This window comes from Hordeum vulgare, chromosome 7H (genome assembly GCF_904849725.1).
Source record: "Hordeum vulgare subsp. vulgare chromosome 7H, MorexV3_pseudomolecules_assembly, whole genome shotgun sequence".
Lineage (NCBI taxonomy): Eukaryota > Viridiplantae > Streptophyta > Magnoliopsida > Poales > Poaceae > Hordeum > Hordeum vulgare.
The window spans coordinates 621,140,147-621,149,772 of NC_058524.1; the positions used below are offsets into that span (position 1 = coordinate 621,140,147).

At 39.3% G+C, this 9,626-nt stretch overlaps 1 protein-coding gene across 1 annotated transcript; it reads left to right on the forward strand.

Annotated features, from left to right (window-relative positions):
- The first annotated feature begins 7,139 nt into the window (after positions 1-7,139).
- On the forward strand, positions 7,140-8,113 carry LOC123410448 (basic blue protein-like). The gene is made up of 2 exons (XM_045103393.1): positions 7,140-7,523; positions 7,609-8,113. Exons 1-2 carry the CDS (start codon positions 7,340-7,342, stop codon positions 7,953-7,955), a joined length of 531 nt encoding a protein of 176 aa, XP_044959328.1. The 5' UTR covers positions 7,140-7,339; the 3' UTR covers positions 7,956-8,113.
- Positions 8,114-9,626: the final 1,513 nt, after the last annotated feature.

A 9,626-nucleotide genomic window follows, 5' to 3' on the forward strand; every position in this document is an offset into this window, starting at 1 on the left:
TACAACATTCAACCATCTTGGCACAGTCACACTAAAATGACACAAGGCTGGGTTATGGTCTAAATGACACTAACTGGAAAACACCGAAAATCAAAATAAGAGAAAATCCGGGAAACAACATATGCCGAAAAAATGGTCAAAAAACAAAACCCCAAAAAACTGGAAACAAAAAAAAAAGAATAACTAAGAAAAAAAAATGACAAAACATGTTTTCCCTTTTTGAGAAGCACATGCAGAACTTGTGTTTCTCGTGGAAGCATTTTTTCTGAGAAGCACAGCTTTGCTTCTCGCAAAAACAAAATTGAGGAGCAAATAGGTGCTTCTTGTGGAAGCATTTTTTTTTCTTTGCAAGAAACACAACTGTGCTTCACAAAAAAAAGAACTTGAAAACCTAGGAAAAACCAGGTAAAAACCAAAAAAAAGAAATGCATATAAAACTTGAAAATGCGCAAAGAAATTTTTTAAAAGAAACGGCTAACACGCGGCACGTAACGGCCGCTAAGCTTTGATGCGCTCACATGCCAAGAAAATGACTCTTGTAGAAGCACCATAAGAGGGTAACCTTAGTTAGCTGCTCTCGAATGCACCTATGTGTTCCTTTTAGCAACGCAAAAAACCAAAGTCGCCTGAAGGAACGTGAAAGCCAATGTTGTCAAGAAAATATTCCAACAAATATATGAAAATATTTAACTTGTATTTGAAAAATAATAATAATAAATATTTTTCTCGAAAAAGTTACACATGTATTTCAATAATGTTAAACGTTCATAAAAATAAACAAGCTTCATATGAAAACAGTATACTTTAGAAAGAGTACACATATATTTGACAAAATAATGTTAATTATTCTATTTGAAAATGTTAAACCTCTATAAAAATGTTCCTTGTCTATACGAATAATGTGCAGTTTATATGAAAATAGTATACTTCAAAAAACCTATAATTTTAGAAAACTGTTAATTATTCATATAAAAACGATAAGATGTGTAAAAATAATGTTATATTTATAAAAATAGAGAATGTGTATAAAAAGTAAATATGCAGGACATATTTATTTAAACATTAGTACCACATTAAACAATAGTCAATATGTAAAAAAATGGATATAAAAATATAAATTTATAGAAATGTTAATTATCGATCTGAAAAATATTATACATGTATGAAATAGCCTTTTTCAAGCATAAAATAGTCTTCTTGATGTATAAGAAAAATGTGCATTCCGTGTGAAAAGAGAACACATGTATTTAAAATGGGAAATGTTTGCCTTTAGTAGGCCGATCCCTGGGGCTCGTCTACTGTCTCCTTGTCGGTCGGATGCAATCTTGATCCGATGGACGAGAACAACACTTCCGTATTTATGTTTCTGCAACTGATACTTTGTTTCAGAAAACGGGTTTACAACAACCACTGATTGAACAACTCCGCGCGCGTACGTCCACATCCACTAATTGCACTCGGCCCGCGTCGTTGTTTGTAACAACACCTCTGACACATGTTTCTGCAACAACGCCATCGTTGCAAAATGGTGGCAACGACGACCGTGCAAGTGCACGAGGCGATTAGAGAGGTTATTTTATTTTTTTGCAACAAGGCTGTTGTTATAAAAATTATACACGACGATGAAGATGTTGTAATTTTTGAAACGGAGTTTTTGTTGCAAAAAAAATTTAAAAAAGTTTTGCAACATGAGTTCAGTTAGAGAAAATTAAAAGAATATTTTTTTTGTAAGAAGGGTATTGCTGCAAGAAACTAGTAAAGAGAAGGAAGGAGCGATACGGGACAGATGGTATTTTCAAATTCGGATGGCTCGGTGAGAAGAAAAGGACACAGAAATAGCCCGGAGAAACCAATGTGAACTAGAGGAAAACAATCAAAACAACCCTAATGGGCCGTCCTAATATGACCCCTCTGTAGGCGAGCGCTACATACAGGAACCTCATGCGGAACGGAAAACCCTATTCGCTATTCTGTGCCAAGCCGTGTCGGGATGGAAAACCCTATTCGCTATTCTGTTCCAAGCTGTGTCTGGGCTTGGCACAGAGCCCGCAGGAGGATCGATTTCAAATGGGCTGGTCATTTAGCGGGGTTGCAGCATCCGGTTTTGGAACCTTCTAGAGGTTTCTAGCCGATTATTTTTGTTTTGGAAAACTTCTAGAAGGTTCCTAAACCAGGTTTTTTCCTATATTCTTTTTTTTATTTTTTGTTTCTGTTTCATAAAGTGTTCTGGATATTTAAAAAATGTTTTTTAATTTCCAAAAATGTACTGCCTTTTTGAAAAATGTTCTATATTTTTAACAAATTCTTCTCGGTTTCAAAATTTATTCTTAAGATTCAAATTGGTTCTCATTTCCAAATTTTATTCTCAAGATTCAAAAAATCTTTGTGCTTACAAAAAATCACGTTTCGAAATTTGTTCAGGATTTTTCAAAATTTGTTCTCCAAATTCAAAAAAAGTTCGTGCTTTAAAAGTTCAAATGCTTGATTAAAAAATTTATGTACATGATAAAAGATTTATCATTTTTTAATACATAGTCAACATGTTTTGCATGCTCATTTAATATTTTCAAATGCTTGGTCACCATTTCTCATATACTTATTCATCATTTTTAAATGCTTATTTTTATCTACATGATAAAAAGAAAATTCATTATTTTTTAATTCCTTGGCAAAAAAAATCTGTACACACATTTTTCCAATGATTGATCAACATTTCTCAAAGAATTTATAAAAAATGAAGTACTCGAGTAAGATTTTTAAATACAAGATCAGATTTTTTATAAACATTTTTTATACATTTTTCTTATACATGATAAACATTTTTTCTATACACATTTCACAAGTTTTTCAAATCCCTTTATATTTTTTGCAATATATATACATAGAATATTATGAAGTACAAAGAAAATTAAAAAATAAATCAAATAAAGAAGCATAAAACATAATTAAAAAAGGTGGCTTTGGCTTCCCATGCTCCTGGGCTGGCCCATCTGAGTCTCCATGCAGTGAGGGTTCCTACCCACTCTCTAAAGGTGACATATAGGGGCGCCCTCCAGTGGGGACTTTTATTAGGAACGTTCACGCGTGCCCCAAGCGGGCCACAGGCTAGCGAAGTTTGCTCCCCTGCCACTATAGATGGCCATAGTCGGGCTAGGTTGCGGTTCGGGAAGGGCCTAGAAAACCCGTAGTAGAAAACCCAGGTCTGGTGTCGGCTCGAGCTTTGGTCATAGATTCCAGGCCTTTAAAAGAACCAAAACAGTTCAATAGAACTAAGAACACATAAAAATAGCATAGAGAATCAACATCATTACGAAAAGTTCATCACAAAGATCCTATCTTATTGGATATCTGTTCCCTCCCTTTTCCCGACCATAATTGTTGTCTTAGTGAAAGAGGCCAGTCTCCTTTATGTGTTCGATAAGATGATGTTGAGGTGTATTTTCTATGTTACACATTCCACTCCCCTCGAGGTATTTACAAAAATGCCGAATGGATGCACAAAACTTCTACAACTATTGCATATTCTAAATTTTTCTATTGCCCCTGCAGTTTTTGTCTAAATTGAAGTGGGGCGTCGGGCCGGGCCTCTTCCTTTAACCGCGAAAATGCAGATCCTAACCCCGCCTAGTCTTCGGGATCAAAACATAGGCTTAGGCCCGACCCATGGGCAAGAGCAAGCCCAACCTGGCATGGGAATTTTGGGCCGGGTCTCGTAGTGCTGACCAGACCAGTTTTACAATGGCCAGGTATATCTTCCACCCACTCTCTTTGCTTCACTTGGCCGTAGTTTCTTTTTTCCTTTTTCGTGTTGATGATCTAGTAGAAAAAACTAATGCATTTTTTAATACTTATGAGTTATAGGTTCACCGGTGCTACAAAATATTTCATCCATTTGAAAAAATATAATTCAACGATTTTGAAAAAAGGGCAACAATTTTTTTAAACAAAAATCAACAATCTTGAAAAGGTTCATCGATTTAAAAAAATCATATGCTTGGGAAAAAATTCAGTTTTCACAAAAATTCATGAATTTTCAAAAATAAGCTCACAAAATATGAACCATTTCATTGATTTTTGTAAAAGTACCTCAAATTTGGAAATAGTTCACAGATTATAAAAAAAGTTCAACAATTTTAAAAATAAGTTCATAAATATGCAAACAGTTCATATTTTTGGAAATAAAAGTTTGTTGAATGAGAAATAAAGTTCATCGATTGTCAAAAATATCTAGGATTTAAAAAAAGGTTGAGCAAAATTTTTGAGGAGAAGGTCACCAATTTTAGAAAAGAGAAACAAGGAAAGGAAAAAGGAGATAAAAACAGAATAAAAACCATCAAGAAAACCAAAAAAGGAAAAAATCAATCATGTCAGAAGCTTCCTAAAAATGGCCGGATTCTAGAAGCTTCATAAAACCAGATCCTAGTTTTTAGCGGTACAATTTGATGGAGAACAAAATAAGAAGAAAAGAGTAAAAAATGAGGAACATGAGCTGCACAAGTAACCGGTTACTACCGAAGCATGAGGTTCAAAATTCCATCCTCACATACGCAGAATTTTTGAAGTTGAAGAAACGAAAAACAAACACATAAATGCGCCGGTTTGGGTATAATGAAGTAACCGGCAACTCGGCCGTAGAATTTCGAAAAATTTCAGAAATAAAAAATGTTCTTCGTTGGAAAAAAAATCTTGATTTTCAAGAATTGTTCGTATAATCAAAAATTATTCACCAATACTAAAAATATTATGGTTTCTTCAATTGTTGATGAATTCAAAATTGATTGTTTTTAAAAATGTTTGTGTATTGTGCAAAATAAATTGTGAATTAAAAATGACAATTATTTCGAATATGTTCAGGAATTTTAAATATGTTCACAAAATGAAAAAGGAATAAAATGAATAAATGAATAAAAATTGAAAAGGAAAATAAAAAGAAAATACAAAACATACAAGAAAAAATAATATTTGGGACATACAATAGACAAGCACATAGAGAAGCCATTCGCTAGGTCGCAATTTGGAGACCCCAAATAGTAATGGCCCTCTCGGGTGATACATATGCGTAGGGTTGCTAATGTAGCGGTTGCCACCCTAATAGTTTGTGTCCTGCTCAGAAAGACGACGATGGCGGCAATTCCTTGATCCGTCGAAGACACACCTTCACACGCTCATTGACGACACACCACCGAGAAGGGGACTAGGCAGGGAGAACCTTATTTCATTTTCAAGGAGCTGTCGTATTCTTGTCTTCCCAAGCAGGACACAGACCCTAACAAAACTTGAAGAAACATCCAAAAATAGAGGCCTCCCGCGGGCAAGGGCCAGGTCCCGTCATGTCGCCATAATGCTAAGGCCACCGGAGACGAAGCGGACCGGCGATGGTATTGGTGGGAGGCAGCAAACCCTAGGTTTTCCTTAGGGGAGGAGACGCCTGCAAACAAGTGCCATCCTCACGTATGACCGTTTTCAATTTTGGCCACTTTTTGTTATGGTTGTTTTTCTTTTTCTAACATTCATTAACTTATCAATATTTTTTATGTTTATTCTCTTGTGAATTTTTTGAAAATCACGAACTTAAAAAGTGTTTGATAATTTTAGAAAGTTTGTGATTTTGAAGGTATGCTCATGAAATTAGAAAAAATATTCATGAATTTTTAAATACTCAAAAGTTGGAAAAAAATACTCGTGAATTTCATCAAGTTCAAAAATCCAAAATGATTTAGTGAACTTTAAAAAAGGTCAGGATTTATATAATTTTTCACAATTTCAAAATTATGTTTGTGCTTTCAAATAATGTTAAGGAAATTTGAAAAAATGAAATATTGAAAGAATGTTCATGAATTATAACGAAGTTAACAAATTTGAAAAATCACATACTTCAAAAAATGTTTATGTATTTGAAAAAATAATCATGAATGCAGAAAATATTGTTTAATATAATGTTTCTAATAAGCAAAGTATTGTTTCTTGATGCTAAAATTAATATGAGTTTCCAATGTCAGCAAGAAGAGAAGCACAATACCATTTCCACTTAAAAAACGAACTCTTTCAGCACAACTCATCCCTGGTTGCAAAAATGAAATTCATCTTGATCTCTTGTCTACTAATCACAACAAGGTTGCCAAGTCAAATGATAAATAAATATCGTAAAGCACAAGACACAAACCACACACAAGAGAGAGGAGAAACGGTCAGATCAACTGTGGAAAATTAACCTTGTCCATGTATGGTGTCCTTCGTTCTACTCCATATGTCGTGGAGCTAAGACAAGTTGTCCGATGGTAGATTATACACCATACGCGTTTACTACCTGGAAATAATGGAAGAACTTAAAATTCTCAAGAGTTAAAACTTATGAATATTTTCTAAATTAATGAATTCTTTGCCTCAATTAATTTGTAATCATACTTAAAAAATAGTTTGCCTGCTCAAAAATTCCGTTAGTCACTTCATCATAATATTTTCCATGATGCTCAGTAGGGCTAGTTGGTACTTGATTTACCTTGTATGTTCGTCCTTTTCATGGGGCTCAATAGAGAAATGGGGAGGTGCACTTTCCCCATCAGTGTACCTAATTGCCCCTTTTCTGTGCAACCGTGGGGAAAAGTTTAGTTTAATATAATATTTTTCCCAATAAGCAAAGTACTGTTTCTTGGTGCTAACATTAATATGAGTTTCCTTTCCTCATTTTTTAAACTAATATGAGTTTCCAATGTGTGCCAGAAGAGAAGCACAACACCATTTCCACTTTAAAAACCGCCAACTCTTTTAGCACAACCCATTCCTGGTTGCAAAATGGAAATCCATCTTGGCCTCTTGTCTGCCAATCACAGCAATGTTTCCAAGTCAAATGAAAAATAAATATGATAAAGCACAAGGCACAAACCACACGCAACACAAAGGAGAAACGGCCAGATCAACATGTGGAAAAATTAACCTTGTCCATGTACGGCGTCCCTCCTTCTGCTCCATATGTCGTGGAGCCAAACCAAGTAGGGTCATACACCATGCGCTTTGACATCATCTCTAAAACACGACAGCAATTACTAATTCCGTTAATAATGGACCCGATCAATCATGGATCGCCTAATCATCATCGATCATGTCATGCGCTCGAGAAGAACCAGTCCACGGCCGCCGGCCGGTCACCTTGTCACGTCGATCGACTAGTGGGCATACATACATACATATATGGCCACAAAGCCACGAGACTAGCGCCCATCACCGCACGTCAACGCCAGTTCCATTATTATCTACCTAACCCTGTCATCAAGCTCGATCAACAAGTTCTTGTCGAGGAAGAAAAGGCTCGATCAACAAGCATCCGTCGCCCCGATCCGACATGCCGCCGTCTCACTGGTGCCGCCGGCTGCTGGCGGTGGCCCTGGTCTCCATGCTGCTGGTTCTTTGGCGGCCGACCGAAGCGGCCGAGTACCCGGTCGGCGACGGCATCAACGGCTGGGACACCGGCACCAACTACGCCTCCTGGGCGCAGAACCGCGCCTTCGCCACCGGCGACGTGCTAGGTCAGTATCCCCATAACCCTAGATAGCTAGGCTATTAGGTAAACAACCAGGTGCATGATTTGATTGGGGTGGCTGGTGAACGCAGTGTTCGAGTACGTCAAGAGCCAGCACAACGTGTACGAGGTGACGGAGGCCGCGTACCGGACGTGCGACGCCTCCGCCGCCGGCGCCGTGCTCGCCACCTACGACACCGGCTTCGACAAGGTCCCGCTCCCGGAGGCCAGGAGCTACTGGTTCATCTGCGAGATCCCCGGCCACTGCATGGGCGGCATGAAGCTCGCCGTCAACGTCCCCGCCGGGCCTCCCGGAGGCGGTGCACCGGCGCCCGACGCGCCGCCGTCCCCGTCGGCCGGCGCGGCCTGCCGGAGCAGCTGGGTGTCCTGGGCCGCCGGCTTGGTCGTGCTCGGCGCAGTGCACGTCTTGGTCAACTGAGCTAGCTCGCTTGGCCTGTTCAAAATTGTCTCCCGTACGCTACGAGTTGTTTATTCTTCTGTCCTTGTCCATCTTTTGTATTATAATTTTTTGCGAATCAATCATGATTCACGGATACACAACATTCGATTCAATTGCAGCCACTGTTTTGCCAGAAACATTTGCTTGAAAATTTGTAAGTTCAGTTGAATTTATTCGGCAAATTCTTTTTGTCCACCATATATATACAAGTAGCCACCCTATTTCAACAAGGTATCTTTGAGAGAAAAGGTATAGGCCTGACTTCACAAATAAAGCTCACAGACAATAGTCACCAATATAACCAAACATCCTCGAGAACAGTGGGACCAATTACACTCACGCAGGCCAACTACCTACGTACACACAAAAGGAACAACCTTGGTAGAGCAGCAACATCATCCTAAGCCGAAGGACCAAGATCCATCTGAGAGAGAGATAAGTCGTGGCACGAACACAATGGATCAACAACTCTGTAGCCTTCTTGATACTATCCTTGGTCAATGATTTTCACTGCTGCTGAAAGAATAGAAAATTTGAAAAGACAATCAGCAGGCTTGTTAGGAAAAGAATATTCAATCGTGAGCACATTCCTAGTAGTACCCAACACCCAACACATAGAAGAGAAGCCAAACAAAAATAAGCGTCTAAGATGCCCTGGCAAGAACCTAGTAGGTCATAGGCATCGCCGTCGCCACCATGGACATCACAACGAATGGAGTATCAGTCGATGGGGAAGCGAAGCCGGCGCGGCAGCAAAATCAGGATAAGAACCAAGTATCCAGTTGCACGTGAGGAACACCAAAATTACCAAAGTACCAACATCGCGAGGAGACAAGTAACCACCCTAGATCCAGCCTGACCACCGCCGCCCACAGGCACGCCTGCCAGATGGAAACTTGCGGCGCCGGAGATACCCATGCGTTGATGTCGCGAACTCACCACACCCGCCACCACGACATGGGACACAGAGCCGCCACCACCCAAGGCAGACCCATCACCAGTGCGAAGAGCCCATAACCGGTTATCTGAGAAACCAATCGCCCCCGATGACCAACCGAGGCGCCCTGGGAGGGGAGTGGGGAGGCGTGGGGGAGGTGGTAGCAACCATGTCAGCAGAGGAGGACGGAGAAGGGTAGGTGGGGTCAGAGTAGGTAGAGGGGGCGGGGGAGAGAGAAGAGCCATCCTCAGTGAGAACCTTCGACCTCCAACAACATATCTTCGTCATTTTAAGTTTTGAAATATGCAAAACAATGCCAAATACAGCGAGCGTAAACTCCAATTACGGATTTTTCCCAACAACAATTTCCCCACTGCGAATGAGATGAGAAGTTGTTGAACAAATAAAGGTAGAAAGGTGAGCGGACGGATAACAAGATAGGTGTTCCCCCGGCAAAATAAAAGATATTTGTTTCAGATATGATTCCATTGCTTGCCAGAACTTGTTTTTAGAGGTAATAACAACAATGGTGCCCAAACTTGCCATCGATGTTCACTTGGGTGCCTGAACTCGAAAAATATACCGAATTGGTTTCAAAACTTGGCAACATGGTTCAAATACGGTTCAAATCACGTCTAGATACGTATGTATTGCTGACTAGACATGCCAGCATAGGGCCCACTTGTAGTGCCGGATAGACTGACAGAAAGAGT

What these genes read in the sequence shown, in the direction of transcription:
- LOC123410448 (XM_045103393.1), top strand. Translation starts at nt 7,340, where the DNA reads ATGCCGCCGTCTCACTGGTGCCGCCGGCTGCTGGCGGTGGCCCTGGTC. An exon ending in CGCCACCGGCGACGTGCTAG is followed by an intron (nt 7,524 to 7,608) that starts GTCAGTATCCCC and finishes TGGTGAACGCAG; the next exon opens with TGTTCGAGTACGTCAAGAGC.